Here is a 23,279-nt window from a genome sequence, read left to right on the forward strand (position 1 = left end):
GCAGCTGTAGCTCTGATGCTTTGATTTGACCCCTGAGCCTGGGAACTTCCATGTGCTGCAGGTGCAGACCTAAAAAAGAAAGCACTCCAAAAACATCTGTTGAATAAATTTAAAAAATTTTTAAAAAGCTAAACATACTAATGTGACAAGATAGAGAGATATACATCATTTACTGCTGTTCATCCCAACCAATTTTTTCACAGCATGGCACACAAAGAAAAATGTAAGAGGTGCACAATGGAAAAGAGAGATAGTTCCCAGGCAGAGGGAACCAGCTTGGGACATTTAGGCCTGAGCCATGGTGACAGCTAAGATCAGTATTATCTTGCAAAAGTGTAATCCATTTGAGGTTTGGAAAAGGTCTAATTATCAATTAAAAGACTCTAAAAACAATATGATAGCACAAAATTCAGTTCTGGAATCCAATTTTCTAGGCCTGATATTGATATATAAACCAAAGGATTTGAAAATATATAACCAAAATGTTATTTCTCTTGTATCATTAAATGATACACTGCTTGGTATCATTAAATGATATCGGCTTCTAGCTTACTAAATGAATAACTATTAGAAATATTCCTGACTGCAACTATGAAAGCAAAATGGAAGACAACTGTGTTTAAGGGATCAACTATCTCATAAAACACACACACACAATATACCCAGGCACTGAAACAAAATAGGAAAACAAAAATCCAATTACGGTTTTCTTATTCCCCAGTAGGCTTTCACTATCTATCTTCCTTGTAAGGATAGCAACAATCTAGTGGGTCAAGCTTTAAAGTAAAAATGAGAAAAGCTACATTCTAACCAGTTTTGTCACTTAATGATAAGACTAGCACTTACTTCTCAGAAAATTCTGCTTTGCTGTACTGTTTCAAAAACCATTTTAAAAATAGGGTCAATCAGGCTATCAAAAATGCTTTAAATAAGGGGAGGTTTTGTTTGTTTTCTCCATCTCCTAAGTAAATCTGGCAGTGTTGGCAATGCCAGGCAATACCGTGATTCCTAAAGCATCCCTTCAGTCTGAAGCTGGCAAAAAGCTACAGGTTTGGGAACACTCACATTAGCCTCAAAATCATACATGCATCACTTGTATCTCTGGCATATTGTACTCTGGTAATGGGCAGTATATAACTGCCCTCTTTATTAATTATGAAATGACTGAAAGAGGACCTGCACGACATTTCCCCCCTATTTTTGATGGAACGGTAAAAACGTGGACCTCAACACCACTGGGAAATAAGAATAGGTAACTATGTTTTTTTTCCAGGATTTTTTGGTCTTTTCTTTCTTTCTTTTTTAGGTGTAATCAACAGAAGCCACTGGGTGTCCTGACTACTAGTGATTCATTACCAAGTTCAAAGGAGGGTCTCAGCGGAGGATCGCCCCAGAAGCGCTCTTGGCTTTCACTCCACGGAGAGGAGGGAAGGAGCTGCGCGCCCCCGGGCTGGGGAGCTCATACCGAGCGACCGGGACCAGAACTCTCCACTGGAGCCCCTCCCATCCCCCCATGTACAGGGACTGAGAGGAAGGAGCATGGCAGACCCCAACAGGAACTGAGAAAGCACTGAAGGGGCAGTAAGTGGACTTTCTCCTCAGAAAAGCCGGGAGTCGCCGAGACCCGAGCCCGCGCCGCCACACCCACCCCGTGCGCTCCCTCCGCCTCCCAGGGCCGGCTCAGTCCGGCCCCGCGGCCTCTCGCGTGCTTCCCGCCCGCCTGCCGGGGAGAAAAAGAAAGCCGGCCCCCGGGTCCTGCCCGCCAAGCCTCGCTTCTTCCCGCCCACAATGTCCGCTCACCTGCCGGGCCCCCAGGAGGAGCAGGATGCCTCTTCTCCCTGATGTGTGGCCACCGGCTGAGACCCCTCCATAGTCTCCTGAGACTCTGCAGCCGCTGACCACCGTAGGCAGGGAAGGGGGCGGGGCCGCGAGGTCAAGGGGCGGGCGGTGACGTCACCGGAGGGGGCGGGCGGGGAGAGATCAGCCTGGCGGCGTCTTCCCGTCAAGCCCAGGGGCGTCCTGGCTTCCGGTTTGGGTGTGGTCGAGGGGCGGGCTTTGCTGCAGGTGGTTGCAGTGGCCGCGCTGTTAGGACTGGGGTCTGGCGGATATAAACGTAGCCGAAACGCTGAAGGTACGTGGCACCTGCCAGGCACAGAAGATTCTAGTGGCCGGCAAAATGATGGAATTGCAAAATCCTTAATAGTTTTAAAGCAATAAGAAAAATCCTTCATTTTATAAATTAAAAAAAACCCGAAAGCTAGTAAAAAGTAGCTTTGGATTTCCAGTCTAAGATTCCATTTTAAGAAGTTATACGTTTAAGAAATAATTTTGGACGACTGCTACGTGTCAAGCACTGTCATATATTGGATAGAATCATGTGATTTTTAGAGCTATGAATGCATTATGTCATCCAGTTTTTTATGGGTGAGGAAAAGGAATTTATGGTCAGTGTAAGTGACTTGCCAGGTTAAATACCAGAATGAATGTCTAAGGACTTCTGAATCTCTTTCCCTTGACTCTTCTTTCACCTTTCTTAGAAAACAACAAGAATTAGTGTAATTCAGTAACGTTAGAATTTATCTTTCATTCTAAATGTATATTTGGAGAAATGTTTGTAGGATTCAAAAAATTGAATCTTTCCACATTTTATCATCTGTAATGTATGATATTTTTATTTAGAATTTTTCCCATTTTGGTGTGGAGAGAGGATCCAAGCGAAAGTGGATTCATTATACTTTGAGCCTCTCCATTTTCTTTTCAGAGTTGCATATCTCCAAATACCTGGAAACTTCATCCTGCTCACCTATGGCGTGATTCAGATTTCTCAGTCAAGTTGTATACCTTTTCTACATAATCGTGAAAATGAACTTGGTCTATGTCTCATTCTTTCAAGGTTCTGTCCTAGCACTGAAGTTATCCCCGGTCCTCTCTCTTTTTAAGAAAATTAATAGAGATAAATATCTTTGACAGGTTCACCCCACAAATAATGCCAATTTCTCTATTTCTCTCCGTCTAACTTTTTTTTTTTTTTTAATTTTATGGCTGCATCCGTGGCATATAGACTTTTCCCAGACAGGCATTGAATCCAAACCCCAGCTGCAACCTGTGCCACAGCTGTAGCAATGTCAGATCCTTTAACCCACGGCACCAGGCCAGGATTGAACACACATCCAAAGTGACCGAGCCATGGCAGTCGGATTCTTTTTTTTTTTTTTTTTTGGTCTTTTTGCCTTTTGTAGGACCTCTCCTGCGACATGGAGGTTCCCAGGCTAGGGGTCTAATCAGAGCTGTAGCCCCTGGCCTACGCCAGAGCCACAGCAACACGGGATCTGAGCTGCGTCTGTGACCTACACCACAGCTCAAGGCAATGCTGGATCCTTAACCCACTGAGCAAGGCCAGGGATCGAACCTGCAATCTCATGGTTTCTAGTCAGATTCGTTCGTTAACCACTGCGCCATGACGGGAACGCCTCAGTTTTATTTTGAAAAGGTAATTGGTGATGGTGGCAGGTATTGCTGGCTTCTGACCCCCAAAACATTCCGCTTATGATATCTCAAAAGAGAAAAAAGGAAGTGAGTTCTCTTGTGGCTCAGGTCACTGTTGTGGCACGGGTTCAATCCCTGGCCTTGGAACTTTCATATGCTGCGGGTGCAGCCACAAAAAGGAAAACAAGAAATTTTTTTTTTAGTTATCGGAGGGCTAAATAAATGTTCAGGGAAATTGAGCACTGCTCTCTAGAGGAGGATAAAAATACCCTTAAGATATTTAGGGTTATCCCTTTCTCCTTTGCCAGTGATTAGCTTAGGGTGGTCATGTGCTCCAATTCTAGCCAATTTAAGAGGAAGTGCTGAGGGTTCTGGGAGAGAGAGATGCATGGGGTTAGAAGCAACCCTTTCTTTCTGCCTTTGAGACTTCTGGTTGGTGACAACTAACCTCTAATCTCTGAGGTAAATCCTTGTGGAACCAGAGAAAATGCCTCAAAGTTCTGCCTTAACCAACTCTGCATGCCTACTTCCAGCCTCCCTGTAACATGAAAACATGCCACTTTTAGTCTGACATTTCTATTACTTACAGCAGAAAGCATCCTAACAGCAGCAGTGATGCATAAAATAAAAGTCATACAAACAGATACACGTATATTTATTGTACTTTTCTCTCACTATAAAAGCAATATAGGGTCACCTTAGAAATTTGGAATACATGTATTCACAAGAAAGAAAAATTTTTTAAAATTACTCAAGAGATAATAGTATGCACATTTTTTTGCATATATTCTATTGTTCCTATGCATGCACTTTATATAGTATATAATTTAAAAATTAGACTAATTGTTTTACACCTAATTTTTAAACTTAACTGTAAGAATTAAATTGAAGATTTAAATCAATCTTTATTAGATATTAAACTGAATCTTATTTAGTTTCCTATGGACACAATTTATAGTAATTAGATAAGCTCAAGGAATTGGTTCACTGATTGAAACCAAGCTAAAGGTAAGATAGATGAGATTTTAAATATACTTTAACTGTCCATGAATATTATCTTTGTGACTACGGAATCATTTCTGAGACAGGGCACTTTAAAAAAAATGGCTGACTCTTACAGCTGCACCTGCAACATATGGAAGTTCCTAGGTTAGGGGTCAAATTGGAGCTGCAGCGGCCAGCCTACGCCACAGCCACAGCAATGCTGGAGCCGAACCACACCTGCAACCTACATTGTAGCTTGTGGCAAGGCCGGGGATGGAACCTACATACTCAAGGATACCAGTCAGGTTCTTAACCCACTGAGCCACAACAGGAAATCTCAAAATTTGATTTAAATTCAAACCCATCATCACCTCTTGACAATTTAAAGACAGTGACTGATCTCTCAATCTTAAATGCACTTGCTTTAAACTGAAAGACCCTCTAACATAGGAACAATGTTCCCATAAAACATTGGGATATGTTCTCTGTTCTCGATATGCAGAGAACTCAATAAGGGCTAAACTAACCATTGTTTTAGATGATGCATTTAAAGAACCAGATATACAGACAAAAGTCTGAGAAAATAAACATACCATTTTTTATTTCTTTTCAGACCCTAAAAAAAAAAAGTCTAACTCATTTCCACTGATTTATGTTCCCAGATGTGATGTGATACCTCTTTCATAGGCTGAAATTGAATTCATGCAATATTTGTTTAATTCATTGTCATTTGTTCACGTCATTTTATTACTAAATTGAATTGCAAAAGGAAATCCATTTTTTAACCAGTTTTATATGCTAAATAGAGGAGACAGCCAAGACAAAATCTTAATTATCTGACATACTGGATTAACTCTGCAGAACATATCCCTTTCTACAAGAAATCCTCATCTTTTATTATGATAGAGTAAATAACTGTAATACCAAATAGTGACTGCTCTTTGTTGAGTGGTGTACCTTTAACTTAAAGGCCACATTTACCTTTTGCATTATTAATTTTAGTTTAAATCTTTATCTACATTATAATTTATGGACTACAATGTCTTTATAATATATTTATTTCTGCAAAGTTTTTTTATTACATGTTGAGCTTTAAGAGAGTTTTTAAGGTAATTAAGGTGAAACAATCCAGTTTCAATATTGACATTATTCTATATATATAAAAAGAATGAATACATTCTGATACATTTTTATTATAACAAACTTCTAATAACTACACAAAATCAGTTTCAGAATTCTTAACTTTTTTGTGCTTGGGCTCCTTTGGCAGTCTAGTTTGGCTATTAACCCATCGCAGGACAATATTTTTAAATGCATAAATAATACGCATAGGAATAAAAGAAAAGCAGTTGCACTGAAATAGTTTTATGCATGGACCACAAGTTAAAACACCCTAGATTTTGAATAGCCCTTTAGTTAACATATTTAAAAAATGCCTGAGAACATATCTAAAGAGAATAGTTTCTTGAACATATAAAAAAGCCAAGCCAAAGTATGTTCAATAAACACATATCTAATAAAGCCCTTAGATTGTATCTTACATATTTTTGCCTTTGTTATTTAAAAAAATTTTTTTGTCTTTTTAGGGCCACACCCGTGGCATATGGAGGTTCCCAGGCTAGGGGGTCAAATCAGAGCTACAGCTGCCGGTCTATGGTAAAGGGATGTTCAGAAGAATGATTTCATCATGATTTATCTATATTCCTGTGTCATCTAGCAGAACTATAAAATCTTTTTTGTTTGTTTGTTTGTTTTTTTAGGGCCACACCTGGGGCATATGGAAGTTCCCAGCTAGGGGTCAAATTGGAGCTGTAGCTGCTGGCTGGCCTACACCACAGCCACAGCAATGCCAGATCCAAGCCACGTCTGCGACCTACACCACAGCTCGTGACAACACCGGCCCTGACCCACTGAGTGAGGCCAGGGATTGAACCCACGTCCTCATGGATGCTAGTTGGATTCGTTACTGCTAAGCCACAACTATAAAACTGCTAACTCCACAACTATAAAACTGCTAACTCCAGAACTATAAAATCTTGATATCGGTATACATTTCTTTAAAGTTAACTTTGAGGATTTTAGCACATTACAAATTTTGATTCTTGCCCAACTCAACTATAGGGTTGAGGCATAGATTGGTTAATTAAAGGTTGAGCTTAGTGAAAAGAAGATGGGAATGAACAAGTAGAAGGAAAGAGTTCAATGGTGACAGAAATAGGAACAATGGAGAGAGAATTGGAAAATAATCTAGGATGTAGAAAAAAAATCAGCATACTGCAATACTAAAAAACTGAAAGTATGAGGAGAGAAAAATAAAGACCTAATTAGTCTAATTAGCATTTACTTTCCACAAGTCCACATACTCTGGAATATGTGGAAATTACATTTTATCTTTTGTGTGACACTACATATCTCACATGAATATAATAATATTTTACCTATTTTATTTTTAAAAAAGAACGTAAGCTGTGGTTGAATTTCTTTTTAGTTCCCTTATATGATTTTCTCATATATTTAATGGATTTTAGAGAACCCTTTCATCCCACCCCCTTTCTCATGGAATGAGTTGAAACAGAGGCCTGAACTAAAAGAGGTATCATGCTCACATATTTTGGAAGCCGTATCATTTAATATGCGTATCAGCAGGAGTTACACATTTACAGAAAGTTTTTCTTTCTCCTTTTCTAACACTATTCTGTCTTCTTTGACCTGTATGTATTGAAACTGGTTTTTCAGGACTCACTTACATATCAAGTAACTTTTTGCTTGATTTCTTATTTTCCTTTAGTGATTTGTGGATTATGGGTTTAGAAAGATCAGAAGGTAGGGGAAAAAAACCTCATATTAAAAGAGAGGGTATGTTATGCATTCAACAATCAATATAGGTCCTTTCTTTTTTTTGCCATTTCTTGGGCTGCTCCTGCGGCATATGGAGGTTCCCAGGCTAGGGGTCGGATCGGAGCTGTAGCAGCCCGACCTACACCAGAGCCACAGCAACACGGGGTCTGAGCTGCGTCTGTGACCTACACCACAGCTCACGGCAATGCTGGATCCTTAACCCACTGAGCAAGGCCAGGGATTGAACCGCAACCTCATGGCTCTTAGTTGCTAACCACTGAGCCACGACGGGAACTCTGATATAGGTCCTTTCTTGATTGTAATTTCAAACAATGTTATTATTACAACACTTAAGTACCACCAAATCCATAGACTGTATATTCGAGAGGACTAGTCTAACTCCTTGTCTAAATCCAAATGTCTCTAAGATTCCCTTCTATATGAAGACCCTTCACAACCTTACCCTGTGACGAATGGGGTGAAGGAGAACTGTTTACAAGTCTCGTCAGGTTGGAGAAGTGGACAGTGAGTTGGAAGCTGACTACTCCAAACATCAGAAGCCTTTTGAAGCCAAAGAAAAAATTAGATTGATTGCATTATTATTATTATTATTATTTTTAACCATAGGAGTGAAAACTGATCATATGGGCAGGGAGATGCTCTCTCTGTGCTCCATGTATTATTTTAGCATGACATAATTGCTGCTAAGTCCCTTCAGAGAAAAACTCTCCAAGGCATGATGGAGTTAGGACTGTGTTCCTAGCCTAATTTTTTGGCATTTATTTGCCTTAGGAAATGGCTATTTTAAGTATTCATACATTATTATACAAGAAGAAAAGGATTTTAAAAACTCATATAATGTACTATAGGAGCTCAGAAAGCACAGAGATTCATTCAGAAGCTCATGATTAAGTGGAAATATTTCATTATTTTTCCTACAATTTTTTTTCCTTCTAATTGGGTCTCTGACAATATGATTTCTAAGAGAAAAATAATAATATTATACCCTAAAATTCTGCTTTGTTTTTATGTAAATGTGCTACAATATGCTTTGTGCTTGTCATTCCCCAAAGGGGAAATTCATCATTTTGCCCTTCTTTATATAATTCTGTATATAGTCTAACAAAATTACAGAGAGAAATATCCGTATATAAGTGGATCAAAGCATGGATTTAAAAAAGCAAAGAGAAAGAAGAAGTGATTGACTGGATCTGACACCCTGTTTACCATTTCGGGATCAAACCAGTACCAAATTCCTAGGACATAGTAGGGAGTCCAGCAGACAATAAATGAAGCAGCAAATGCAACTGTCATCTTCAGAGTCCTCAACCGAGCTCGTGGTATGTTGTTCTTGGATTGATTCAGTTGCAGGTCTTTCAGGTAGAGAAAAGACAAGGTGTTTAATGACCAGTTTTATTACAAAACCAAAGCAGACAAAAAGCAAGAGAGAATCACTAAACGTAATGAATATAATGGAAGAAAATGTCTAATATTTTTAATGATGATAGTTTGTTTGAAAAACATGTTTATATTTCAAGTTTTCCACTATGTTGCAAAATAAATAGAAAATATTAAAGATGATAACACTCTTAAAATTAATTTTTCTACCAAACTAATATGGGTTGAACTACGGAATTATTCAAATTCTTAAAATATAAATTTAAGAGAGCAGACTGAGTTTGAGCTGAATTGAATTCCCTGCTTTTTGGTTGTCATGTCGTCACAATCATGTTTACTTTATAAATTCATAGATTTCAGCTTTTAGGAATGCACCAGATTCCCAAAGCAAAAAAGGCACAATCACATCTGTGAAGTTAAATGTGGAAAGTGTGTGGATATATTGTGTGGATACAAGGGATCTGAATGTGAAATAGGACAGCTTACCTCCTTAACAAGTCAACTGGCTACCATTTAACGAATTGTACTTTGCTACATTCTAGACATCAGGTGTTTGCTGTAGTGCTGTGATTGCCCCAACAGGAACAATTTGCCAGAGCTTATACTGGGAAAATGCAGTAACTGTCCTTTCATCTTCAGTTCCATGGTGTAAAGTTAGAATGTTAGGAGACATTAAATGACTGCATCTATAAATTGGGGATAATAAAAGTATCCCCTTATGGGATGACTGTGAATATTAAAATAAGTTTATGCAAACGGCTTAGGATAGTTTTTGGCTGATAGTAAGTGCCATTCTGCTTAAACGCTTGCTGGATTGCTGTTAAACACTGTCTACCTGCAATTAACACCAAATCTGAGGAATACATACTGTGGGGATCCTGCTGAAGGACTCTTGTCAGAGTGAACATGATTTTTGCGTTGCAGATCAACATGATGAGGAGAGGGATAATGAAGAGGCAGCTAAAGGTGAAAAAGTTATAAAAGGCTTGATGCCACCATTGTGGAAAACTGCCATGTGTTACACATTGAGAGAAACCTTCTGTCTGTCCAGAGCTGTCTGCTAAATGGATCATCCTGAAGATGTATAACTGTAGGAGAAAATAAAATTAAAGCATGATGTTGCTTATTGTCAAACAGTATTGCAAGTGTTCTTGAAAGTTTTCTTTTCTGTATTCTGCTAGCTTTCCTACATGTTGTTGCCCAAAGCAGCTGCTAAGCTTCTTGATATTATCCTTTTGGTGTTTCTATAAAAAGTCGTAAGTGGATCTTTACTTATGCAGGTTTGGGTAATGTGAATGGATCTGTAGGATTTTGGATTTCTTTGGAAATTGCTTCAACCTTGCATAACAATCATCAAAGACTTAAACCTTGTCTGTATTTCAATTTGAAATGCAGTTATGCAGAGTAAACTTTTTGCAAGTGATTTCACTGTCATATCTGCAGTGCATAAAACTGTGTCTAGCATTTAGAGTATGTCCTCAAAAGTACATATTTAAATTTTGTTTTTGAGACATAAACCCCATTAAAATGGTCAAAAGATGAACAGACAGTTCACAAAAAAATGTACAAAGTTCCCTTGTAGCAGTTCCCATTGAATCAGGGGGCTGGCATTGTCACTACAGCAGTTTGGGTCACTGCTGTGGCTTGGGTTTGAGCCTTGGCCTGGGAACTTCCACATGCCCCTGGTGTGCCAAAAAAATAAAAACTACAAAAAAATAACAGTGGCTCTTAAGATACGAAAAGATATTCAACCTCACTTATGGTAAGAGCAGTGCCAACCAATTAAGGCTACGTTGATATGCCATTTTTCACTCTCAAGATTGACAAATCAAAAAAAAAAAATAGTAGAATTCGTGTCAAGGCCATGGGGAAAGAGAGACTCTCATACTTTTTTTGGTTGGTTGTTTTGTTTTTGTTTTTTTGTTTGTTTTTTGCTTTTTAGGGCCGCACCTGAGGCATATGGAAGTTCCCAGGCTAGGGAATCGAATTGGAGCTACAACTGCTGGCCTACATCACAGCCACAGCAATGCCAGATCCAGATCTGAGCCTTCTCTGAGACCTACACCTCAACTCACAGCAACCCTGGATCCTTAACCCACTGAGCAAGGCTAGGGATTGAACCTGAGTCCTCATGGATACTAGTTGAATTTGTTTCTGCTGCACCACAGCAGGAACTTCTGAGACTCTCTACTTTGGTAACAATGCAGATTGGTACAACCATTAAGGAGGGGAATTTGGCAATAATTAGCATAGCTATATATGCATTTATCTTTGACCCAGTCATCTGACATTTAGGAATTCACCTTGAAGATACATTCCTACCTCAATTACATGAAACTAAATATGCACAAGATTACTCATTGATGCATTATTTGTAACTGGAAAACATGGAAAATAATCTAAAAAATCAATTCCTAGAACAGTAGCTGGATGCGAGTCAGATTTGTTAACCACTGAGCCACGACAGGAACTCCCATTAACCTTAATTTCTTAATAAATAAAAGACAATAATTGTATCTAATTGATAGGGTTATTGGGCACCTTACATGAATAATGAACACAGACAAACTCAAACTGAGAGACACTCTGCAAAATAACTGACCTGCATGCTTCAAAAATGTCAATGTCATGAAACACAAAGCCCAAGGAATGATTCTAGTTCATAGTAACTGAATCCCCCCACATAGACTTGGATTTTTAAATGAGACATTATTCAGACAACTAGTGAGACATGAATAAGGTATAGACTAAATAACAATACTATATTAGTACTCACTTCCTGATTTTGATACTTGTACTGTGGTTATGTGCTGGAACAAAAACTTTAAAGTACTGAAAGGGACATCATGTCCAAACTTACTTTAATTTTTATTTTTTAAGATTTTTATTTTTTCTATTATAGTTGATTTACAATGTTCTCTCGATTTCTGCTGTACAGCCAAGAGACCCAGTCAGATATATATATACACACACACACACATATATATATATATAAACATACACATTCTTTTTCTCACATTAGCCATCTTCCATCACAAGTGATTAGATATGGTTCCCTGTGCTATACAGCAGGATCTCATTGCGTATACACCCCAAATGCAATAGCCAAACTTACTTTTAAACAATCCAGGAAAAAAAAATGTATATAACGACAGATAATAGAGCAAATAAGCAAATGTAATAAAATGCTAATATTTGGGAAAACTGAGGGAAAGGTATTCTGGAAATCTTTGCATGATTGCTGCAACCTTTCTCTAAGTGTGAAATTATGTTAAAAAGGGAATAAACTGAGGAGTTCTCATCGTGGCTCAGTGGTTAACAAATCCGACTAGGAACCATGAGGTTGTGGGTTCAATCCCTGGCCTTGCTCAGTGGGTTAAGGATCCAGTGTTGCCGTAAGCTGTGGTGTAGGTCGAAGATGCCGCTCCAATCTGGCGTTGCTGCGGCTTTGGCACAGGTGGGTGGCTATAGCTCTGATTAGACCCCTCGCCTGGGAAACTCCATATGCCTCAGGTTCGCCCCTAGAAAAGACAGAAAAAAAAGAATAAGCTGAGTCAACTATCAAGGAAAAGATGCAAGTAGTTTTCAAAAACAAGTTCCGGCAGACATTTATTCATTCTTTCTGTGTTCGTCAAGCATATTTCTTACCTTGTCATTTCTAAGATTTTCTGCTGAAAAACTTAATTTTATCATGAAACTTTATTTACACGAAAAGGTAAGATTGCCCAAGCACTTTAAAACCAATAGCAAGTTAATTCAAATAGAAGTGTTAGAGAATTTTTTTAAACAAATGAGAGACTATTAATTTCCTTTAGTTTTTGATTGAATGAGTAAATTTAAATGACACTTAATTAATCTAATAGGCCCGGAATTTCTTTCCTTTTTGAGATGATGGAGTAGGAGTAGACTATGCCTTTAAAAAAATACTGTCTTTCTTTGTAGAGTAGAAAAATTTAATGAGGTATACAATATAAACAATAAAATAAATGCAAATAGGATATAAATATAAACTATAATCCCATGTCTTTTTTTTAAATTAAAATGTTGACCTTTTTCAGTTATTTTTACAGCTTCAACGGCAAAAAATAATTTCTGTTTTTTGGGGGGATTTTTTTGGCCATGCCTGAAGCATGTGGAAGGTGGAAGTTCCAGGACCAGGGATCAAACCAGTGCTACAGTTGTAACCAGAGCCACAGCCATGAAAACGCTGGATCCTTAACCCACTGAACCACAAGGGAACTTCAAAAAAAGAATTTTTAAATAAATTCACTAGAGGGCGCCCAGTGAATATAGTATCAATCTTAAAGTCAAGAAACTCAAACATGCATACAGTTTATTCTACTTTATGATCCAGACCAACTTTTTCCACATTACAAAGTGACACTTTTGGTTCTCCTTTTTTTTTTTTAAAAACCTGACCTTATTTAAAGTTGTTTTGAATTCAACCCAACAAATGATGTGTTTCAGACTTCAGAAGGGTTCCTTCACATAGAACCTGAGAGCTTTCCTTACATCTCTTAAAAATATTAATTTTCTCCCCCACCTCCCCAATCAGCCTTGGAATCAGATGACCCAAGTCTGACTTTATACCCCAATACTGGGTCACATTTCCACTTTGATATGTCATGTTTTTAAGCTATAACAGTGAAACTTTTAATAAAAGTGACTTTGAAATATAGTACGATGATTTAAATTTGGTTATTATACTTATTTTTTTTTTTTTTTGCATTTCCTAAAATTTTTTAATTTTTTATTTTTATTTATTTATTTTTTTTTTAATTTTATTTTCCCACTGTACAGCAAGGGGGTCAGGTTATCCTTACATGTATACATTACAATTACAGTTTTTCCCCCACCATTTCTTCTGTTGCAACATGAGTATCTAGACATAGTTCTCAATGCTATTCAGCGGGATCTCCTTGTAAATCTATTCTACGTTGTGACTGATAAGGCCAAGCTCCCGATCCCTCCCAATCCCTCCCCCTCCCATCAGGCAACCACAAGTCTCTTCTCCAAGTCCATGATTGATTTTCTTTTCTGAGGAGATGTTCATTTGTGCTGGATATTAGATTCCAGTTATAAGTGATGTCATATGGTATTTGTCTTTGTCTTTCTGGCTCATTTCACTCAGTATGAGATTCTCTAGTTCCATCCATGTTGCTGCAAATGGCATGATGTCATCCTTTTTTATGGCTGAGTAGTATTCCATCGTGTATATATACCACATCTTCCGAATCCAATCCTCTGTCGATGGACATTTGGATTGTTTCCATGTCCTGGCTATTGTGAATAGTGCTGCAATGAACATGCGGGTGCATGTGTCTCTTTTAAGTAGAGCTTTGTCCGGATAGATGCCCAAGAGTGGGATTGCAGGGTCATATGGAAGTTCTATGTATAGATTTCTAAGGTATCTCCAAACTGTTCTCCATAGTGGCTGTACCAGTTTACATTCCCACCAACAGTGCAGGAGGGTTCCCTTTTCTCCACAGCCCCTCCAGCACTTGTTATTTGTGGATTTATTAATGATGGCCATTCTGACTGGTGTGAGGTGGTATCTCATGGTAGTTTTGATTTGCATTTCTCTTATAATCAGCGATGTTGAGCATTTTTTCATGTGTTTGTTGGCCATCTGTATATCTTCCTTGGAGAAATGTCTATTCAGGTCTTTTGCCCATTTTTCCATTGCTTGATTGGTTTTTTTGCTGTTGAGTTGTATAAGTTGCTTGTATATTCTAGAGATTAAGCCCTTGTCAGTTGCATCATTTGAAACTATTTTCTCCCATTCTGTAAGTTGTCTTTTTGTTTTCTTTTGGGTTTCCTTTGCTGTGCAAAAGCTTTTCAGTTTGATGAGGTCCCATGGGTTTATTTTTGCTCTAGTTTCTATTGCTTTGGGAGACTGACCTGAGAAAATATTCATGATGTTGATGTCAGAGAGTGTTTTGCCTATGTTTTCTTCTAGGAGTTTGATGGTGTCCTGTCGTATATTTAAGTCTTTCAGCCATTTGGAGTTTATTTTTGTGCATGGTGTGAGGGTGTGTTCTAGTTTCATTGCTTTGCATACAGCTGTCCAGGTTTCCCAGCAATGCTTGCTGAATAGACTTTCCTTTTCCCATTTGATGTTCTTGCCTCCCTTGTCAAAGATTAATTGACCATAGGTGTCAGGGTTAATTTCCAGATTCTCTATTCTGTTCCATTGGTCTGTCTGTCTGTTTTGATACCAGTACCACACTGTTTTGATGACTGTGGCTTTGTAGTATTTCTTGAAGTCTGGGAGAGTTATGCCTCCTGCTTGGTTTTTGTTTCTCAGGATTGCTTTGGCGATTCTGGGTCTTTTGTTGTTCCATATAAATGTTTGGATTGTTTGTTCTAGTTCTGTGAAAAATGTCATGGGTAATTTGATAGGGATTGCATTGAATCTGTAGATTGCTTTGGGTAGGATGGCCATTTTCACAATATTGATTTTTCCAATCCAGGAACATGGAATATCTTTCCATTTTTTTACATCTTCTTTGATTTCTTTGATTAAGGTTTTATAGTTCTCGGCATATAGGTCCTTTACCTCTTTGGTTAGGTGTATTCCGAGGTATTTGATTTTGTGAGGTACAATTTTAAAAGGTATCGTATTTTTGTATTCCTTTTCTAATGCTTCATTGCTGGTATACAGAAATGCAACTGACTTCTGAATGTTAATCTTATATCCTGCCACTTTGCTGAATTTATTAATCAGTTCAAGGAGTTTTGGGGTTGAGTCCTTAGGGTTTTCTAGGTATAGAATCATGTCATCTGCATACAGTGACAGTTTGATCTCTTCTCTTCCTATATGGATGCCTTTGATTTCTTTTGTTTGTCTAATTGCTGTGGCTAAGACTTCCAAAACTATGTTGAAGAGCAGTGGTGAGAGTGGGCATCCCTGTCTTGTTCCCGATTTGAGTGAGAAGGCTTTCAGTTTTTCTCCATTGAGGATTATATTTGCTGTGGGTTTATCATAAATGGCTTTGATTATATTCAGGAATGTTCCCTCTATACCCACTTTGGCGAGGGTCTTGATCATGAATGGATGTTGAACTTTGTCAAATGCTTTTTCTGCATCTATTGAGATGATCATATGATTTTTGACTTTTTTTTTGTTAATGTGGTGTATGATGTTGATTGATTTGCGTATGTTGAACCATCCTTGTGAACCTGGGATGAACCCAACCTGGTCATGGTGTATAATTGTTTTGATATGTTGTTGGATTCGGTTGGCTAAGATTTTGTTGAGAATTTTTGCATCTATATTCATCAATGATATTGGGCGATAGTTTTCTTTTTTGGTGGTATCTCTGCCTGGTTTTGGAATGAGGGTGATGGTGGCCTCATAGAATGTCTTTGGGAGTATTCCTTCTTCTTCAACCTTTTGAAAGAGTTTAAGGAGGATGGGCACCAATTCCTCTTTATATGTTTGATAGAATTCACCTGTGAAGCCATCTGGTCCTGGGCTTTTATTTGTAGGGAGTGATTTTATGACCTCTTCAATTTCATTTCTAGTGATTGGTCTGTTCAGTTGGTCTGTTTCTGCTTGATTCAGTTTTGGCAGGCTGTAAGATTCTAGAAAATTGTCCATTTCTTCCAGATTGTCAAACTTATTGCCATATAGTTGTTCATAGTATTCTCTTATGGTTTTTTGTATTTCTGCTGTATCCGTTGTGATTTCTCCTTTTTCATTTATAATTTTGGTGATTTGGGTTCTTTCTCTCCTCTTTTTAGTGAGTCTGGCCAGGGGTTTATCAATTTTGTTCACCTTTTCAAAGAACCAGCTCTTGGTTTTATTAATTTTCTCTATTGTTTTTTGAGTCTCTATTATACTTATTTTTAAAGCTTTTTTTTTTTTCTGTCTTTTTGCCATTTCTTGGGCCGCTCCTGTGGCATATGGAAGTTCCCAAGCTAGGGGTCTAATTGGAGCTGTAGCTGCGGGCCTACGCCACAGCCACAGCAACGCAGGATCCGAGCCGCGTCTGCAACCTACACCACAGCTCACGGCAATGCCAGATCGTCAACCCACTGAGCAAGGCCAGGGATCGAACCCGCAACCTCATCACTCCTAGTCGGATTCGTTAACCACTGAGCCACAACGGGAACTCCATAAAGCTTATTTTTTAAAAGCTTATTTTTAAAGCAACTATTTGATCGAAAATATGCTTGGTGTTTTTTGTCATAAAAGATGAACTAGATATATCCTGCTATCAGGAAATTAAATATTTGGTAGGGAAGCTATAGCAGGTATGTAACTAACAAACACCTGTAATAGACTGTGATAAGTTCCAAAAGAGAGATATAGAATAGTGCTATGGAAATTCGGAATCTTACTTGCCCTTAATTTGTTTTAGGCTTGGTTCAGTCTATTTTCAGCTCCAAGGCCATATTCATCTGAATGATTAATATAAGGATCCACTTTATTTCCAGTGGTTACTTTGTCCTTGGGTTATATTTCTTTAGTTTCTTTATGTTTCTCCTTCCTCATGCCTGGCCCTAGTTCTCATCAATGTTTGCTTTATTTTGCCATAAACAGTAGCAATTTTTAACCCTTATGTTACCCCACACTAATGACACCTTTACCTAAACTTTTCCAAAGGTGATTATCTTTAGATAATGTGCTTCCTTTCATCTATAAAATGGAGATATTAATAGTATCTACCTCTTAGGGCTGTAGTGACAATTAAAAAAAGTGAATACTTGCAAGGCACTTAGAGTAGTGCATGGCACAGTTATAAATCATAACCATTAATCACAATTTAGAGACATAACTTATAAATATGTACTATATTTATTTATTAATATATTCATAAATGTATACCATATATATATATATATATCACTCTGTACAATTGCCCTTTTAAACTTAGTTAAGTAATTGACTCAGAACATCTGGTAAGAGAGAGCATTGAGATTTGAAACCAGTTTTGTTTAAATCCAATATCCATGCCATTTCTACTATCCCACTGCCTGCCAGACTTGCAGGGAGATCTGAGGTCTTCAGAGACTACCAGTGGTGCTAGAGAATGGCCAAGCTGAGGACAGGGGTCCCTTATCCCTGTTTAACCAGAGCAACTCCATTATGTTTGTTTCATTTATTAAAGCTCCACATAGAATTTTGTTTTAAAAGAAAACCCCCTTACTGGCAGAAAGTATGATATTTTGGCCTCACTTTCAGAAGTGCTGAAACTATTTCCCCAAACCATCAACAGAACTCTGAGGTTATTAGGAAGTTAGAAAGCAGGGTGGTTAATATGAAATGAGGTCATTCTGAGCTCTAGCAAAATGTAAATTCCCAGATTCCAAGGAAGGTGACACCTAGCTTGTTAGGTTTTTTCTTTTTCAACCTAGGTATGAATTACTCAAGTGACAGATATCAACATATGCACCAAAAGATGAAGATTAAAGTCTTCCTTGCAATGTAAATTAGCCACGACAGGCTGCGCCTCTGTCAATGGGCTTTTCCGTAGAGAGCGCCATAGAGAGCGGTGAAGCATGAAGCACACTCACCATGTGTCACGCAGCCTGGAAAGAAAAAGCCCTCTCTGCTTCTTGTCTTCCCATCAAGTATACAAAACATTAGTCACAGGGCTGAAATCTCTTTTATTCAAGGAGAGAGCAGAGAGCTATAATAAAAAGATAAACTGGGCTTAATAAAAAGACAGGGGTCCAGCAGGCCAAGTGGCATCAAGCAGTGAATCCCTTTAAACCAGTGCTTTTCAAACTGGGGGTTGTGCCCATCGGTTGGTTTTCAATCAACATTAAAAATGAAATGGAACTGAGTAGAATATTTATTTTATGAAAACTTTTCTCAGTTATAGGTGTTTGAGAGAGAGAGAGACTATTTACATAGTATGGATATCTTTCTTCTGCTTATGGTGAAAAAGTTTTGAATACCATTGCTTTTAAGGTTCCCTTTGTATGTTCTCTTAGTTGTGAAATGGGGATAATAACATGGCTTGAATGTACCTTGCAGAGTCAGTATAAATATCAAATAAGATTGTGGATGTGGGGTTTTGCAGGAAACTTCGGCAAAGTGCATTATAAATTTAAAATGTTGCTGAAAGTAAGGATGAGTCATTTGTTTTACCAAATGAAAGAGTACTACCATTTTCTGTGGCCCATATTCACACAGATCTCTCAGTAGAGTAATGTATTGAGCTCAGGCTATTACATGAAATTCCTGAACAATTCAAAATCAGTTTCATATTTTCTTTTTATTACATCAAAATAGATAAGTATTTGGTGTTTTTTCTTTTCTATTAGTGTTGTGATATACTTAGATAAAAAACTATATAAATAAGTTAATATTTTATTTATAGCTTCTGGGAGAGTTCTTTAAAGACAGTGAAGTTATGGATTTATGTTTTAGTCTTATTACATACAGATTGACTTAATTATCTTTGTTTAGACTTCTACCTGCATCAATATCACAAACTACCAACTGCTTTCCAAAGAACTGTACTTATACAAAGGCCTTATGTTGCCAGTATCATGTCCCAAAATAAATATTGTTTAGCTCTTTTGTTTTTGTGGCTGTGCTGGTGGTGTTCAGAAGTTCCTGATCCAGGGATCAAACCCTTGCCACAGCAGTGATAATGTTGGACCCTTAATGCCAGGTTGCCAGGGAACTCCTTTTAGCTCTTTTAATAACCTGCCTTCCCTCCCCCTTCAAACAAATAGATGGGCAAACAAAAATCTCTTCTCAACATACCTGTCTATTCCAATGGTTTAGAAAATCCTTAGCTAATAATATTGGAGCTTTATTTTATTTTGTTCTATTATTAACCTCCTAAGTCCAATTTGTTGCCAAACTTTGTTTTTTGTTTGATATGTCCCTCATAAATACTATCAACTTCCTCTGACACCATCCTAGACCGCAAACTAATCATCTCATCACCAGATGATCTTAAAAGGCTTCTTTGCCTCTCTCTGCTCTCTCTGAGTCTATGTGAAATTTCCTAAAACATTAAGACTCTCTCTCTGTTTTTTTTTGTTTTGTTTGTTTGTTTGTTTTGTTTTGTTTTGGCATTTTAGGACAGTAGCCACAGCATGTGGTTCCCAGGCTCGGGGTCTGATTGGAGCTACAGCTGCAGGCCTACACCATAGCCACAGCAACACCAGATTGGAGCTGACCTACACCACAGCTCACGGCTTAAAACTTTTTGTTAAAAGAATGTACAACAAGATGACTATAGTTAACATTGCTCTATAATGTATAGAAAAGTTGTTAGGAGAGTAAATCTTAAGAGTTCTCATCAGCATTTTGGGTTTTCCCATTTCTTCTCCATAAAACACACTGGATATCCAAAAAAATGTTTAGTGAGGAATTGGTGGGAGAAATTAATTATCTAGCTTTTCAGTGTCTTGTAGTATTTAATGAGTACTGTATGTCTATTTTTGTTTGTTTGTTTGTTTTTAAGCCACCTGGCCAGTTTAGAATGTCTAGATAAATTGCTACCTGTAGTGGCAAGTTTTTGGAGGATCCTGATAAATTCTGACTTTAGTTCTGGACATATCCTTGTACCCTTAGTTCACCACACAGTACATTTACAGGCACAGAGACAGCTTGTTCATCAGTTATTAAAAGATTTTTTTCTATTTTTAAGAGTGTGTTCTTTTATTCAGAGATATGACTGTTGAGAAGGCATATTCTGGAGGTCCATCAACCAGATTGCTTCTGATGAAGATAGTCTGGACATATATTCGCCTCTGTAGGAGAGAACCTATGCCAACAGTCTTAGACTTTTTCTAACAGTCTGTTACAGTCTAATCTATCTCCAGAAAAGCTCAAGTCAATCTCAGGAAACTACTCAAAGTTCCAGAAGTCTATGGTTTCCCACATTTCCTCTTTATTTAGTCTCCCGCAGCTGCCATCTGCAGAACAAGATACTAACCAAGAATAGTTCTCTCTAAGCTGCAATGACAGAAAACTCAAGAAGCCCCAAATAAAACAACTTATACATACTTTCTACTTACAGAAATTTCTTTGTCCCTAAAGATTCTCTCAATTTACCATGTCAACCAGAGTGAAGAGTAGATGGAAGAATAGATTGGAGATTTGGTCAAATTTAAGAACAGCTACATTTTGCAGGAGCACTTTTTGTACCAAAGATTGTGATAAACACTTTAACATACTATTCATTTAATCATCACAAAAACTGCATAAATTAGGCATAGCCTCCAATTGATAAATGAAGGCATGAAACCCAGAGCGCTTAAGAAATTTGCCCAAGAGTAGAGCCAGTTTTAAACTCTACATTCTGACTACCCAAGCCCAAGTTCTTGGAGATGATGATACAATACTACCTTAGACAAGACCTTCGTTCAAGTTTAGATAGGAACTCTGTAATCTCCGTATCCTAAAAAGTTTCTGATAATGGTTTACCTGTGGTCCAGCAAAGATGCTACTGAGGAGCCAGGCCAAGCCAATCATGAACCGTCCGAGCCTGCTGTTGCTTTTCACAGCGAGGGGCCTTGTGATGGCCAGCGAGCGGTCCAGGCTAATCACCACCATCATGAAGGCGGGGGCATACATGGAGAAAAGCTTCAGGTAGCTGAGGACTTTGCAGAGGAACTCTCCGGCATACCATTGCACGGTGATGTTCCACATGCCATCCAGCGGCATGACAATCAGAGTCTCCAACAGGTTGGCTAGAGTCAAGTGTTTTAAAAGCACCTTCATTCTTGAGAGTTTTTTCCCTTTCTCTTTCCTTTGAGTCCATTTCTGAAGTTTCAACAAGAAAGAAGCATTGAAAGCTGTGGAGAGTAGGAAAAGGAAGAAAGTGACTGTCACGCGGATCTTTCCAGATAAGGTCAGGGTGGGAAGGTTGCCCTGCGTCAGCAGGATGCTGCTGTTGATGGCTGAGCAGTGATTTTGATTCTGCTCAGGAGAGGCACTGTTTGCCATCCTTCCCCAACTGATGGAGCTTCAAGACTCCTGTTTCTAGTACTTCTGCTGTTTTATTATAATTGAACCCAGAATTCTGTTTTATTTCAGTCTTCTTTAGATGGAAACGTCACAGGTTTATATTTATGTCAAATTTTGTCCCTGAGATGCTTTATATTTAATGTGAAAGATCAAGGTGAACTTGTTTTGTGTACTTATAATCCAACAGAGTGCTAAAGCAGAGCAGACCAAACACATTCTGAGGGCCAAACGTAACTGTAGTACCTCAGCAGATGGCCTGGTTTTCACAACATTTTTCCTAGGTGAAGAAGGACATTCGAAGCTTAATTTTGTATTTAAAATCCACTCATGATATTATTCAAATAACTTTAATGAAGAGATTTTCTAAAAACTACTACATGTTAGTGTTCTGTTCAGCAGATGAAAAATGAAAAATACTGAAAAAGAACTTGATCCAGTTAAAATTTGTTGTTTTAAGAAATTAATATATTTCTTGAAAACATTTTTTAATCATACACTGCTGAGCATTCAAATGTTAGATAAATATGTTTATTTAAAACCGTCCTCCATGAAGCACTACATTAATACCTTAGCAGAATCAATTTGATTTCATATAAATCGGGCTGCATTCAAATTTATCACTCAGTCTCAACGGTCAGTCCATCCATCCTTATGTTAGAGTAAAATCATTAACTATTTTTTCTGTTATTGCTTTGGTTTTACAATTGTCTAAATATTGTTGCACCTTATTGCATAGAGTAGCTAGATATTGAAGAGATTACTGTGTAAGTGTTGGAACCACATCTATATATGTTTGTATATAATATGAATATTTGTTTATATCCCTTTGTATGCAATCTAATCATTTCACATTAGGGCCACTTAGAAACTTTCTCTCTGTTGCTTTAATTTTCATGGTGAGTGCTTGATGATGTTTACTAATACTGGTATGGCTTAGATTGGAATTTATTAAATCACCAGCTTGATTTGTCTTGGTCAACTAGTTTGCTTCTGTGGCAATCAAAGAAGAAATAATGCTAAAAGTAAAGGTGGTTATGTAAATCAACTATAATAGAAAAAATAAAAATCTTACAAAAAAAGTGAAGGTGGTTAGTTTGATTTAGATGTTCATTTTGTTGGTTCATTTATTTAAAAATAGTACCTAAATACCTGCTACAGATACTCTCTTGGCCTTGATGGGTGATTAAAATCTGCACACAGTATCATCCAGGCCGTGAGGAAGCTTCCTTGGTGCTATGGAAGATTAGAGTACTGGCTTTACCTTATGGGCCTCCTCAGTTCCTTCTGTGCTGGCTCCTGGGTCTTGAGCAGCTTAGACCGGTTGTTCACCCGAGCTTTCCTTTGTTTGTCACCATGTGTCTCCCAATACCGGCTTATCTTACTATTTCCAGACGTAGATTAAATATTCAGCTGATTGGCTTCCTGAAGTTTCTCGAAATACTGACTAATGGAAAATTTTGGTTTTCAAACAGTTCATTTTAGGAAAATAAGTGAGATAAATAGATGAGTCAGAAATCAAGAGGAGTATGTTTTTTAGAAAAATGCAGCAATGCACTTTTAAGCATAAATATAACATAAATATACAGTTCACTCGACTCTCATTGTTTGTAGTAGTTATGTTGCTGCAGAC

At 37.9% G+C, this 23,279-nt stretch overlaps 2 protein-coding genes across 3 annotated transcripts in view; both read right to left on the bottom strand.

Moving 5' to 3' along the window:
• The window catches only part of UBA6 (ubiquitin like modifier activating enzyme 6), an 89,772-nt gene extending 86,179 nt beyond the window's left edge, over nucleotides 1-3,593 (bottom strand). Inside the window, exon 1 of the mRNA XM_003129053.6 lies at nucleotides 1,801-3,593. Within this exon, the coding sequence (XP_003129101.4) occupies nucleotides 1,801-2,231 (431 nt within the window). The 5' untranslated portion in view covers nucleotides 2,232-3,593. The remainder of the gene's footprint in view (nucleotides 1-1,800) is intronic.
• Nucleotides 2,970-21,664, bottom strand: GNRHR (gonadotropin releasing hormone receptor). 2 transcript variants are annotated; one of them, XM_005666725.3, is made up of 3 exons: nucleotides 21,107-21,664; nucleotides 9,575-9,666; nucleotides 2,970-8,681 (listed from the first exon to the last, which is right to left on the bottom strand). In XM_005666725.3, the coding sequence occupies exons 1-3, from the start codon at nucleotides 21,626-21,628 to the stop codon at nucleotides 8,546-8,548; spliced, it is 750 nt and encodes a 249-aa protein (XP_005666782.1). In that variant the 5' UTR covers nucleotides 21,629-21,664; the 3' UTR covers nucleotides 2,970-8,545.

Source organism: Sus scrofa, chromosome 8, assembly GCF_000003025.6.
Source record: "Sus scrofa isolate TJ Tabasco breed Duroc chromosome 8, Sscrofa11.1, whole genome shotgun sequence".
Lineage (NCBI taxonomy): Eukaryota > Metazoa > Chordata > Mammalia > Artiodactyla > Suidae > Sus > Sus scrofa.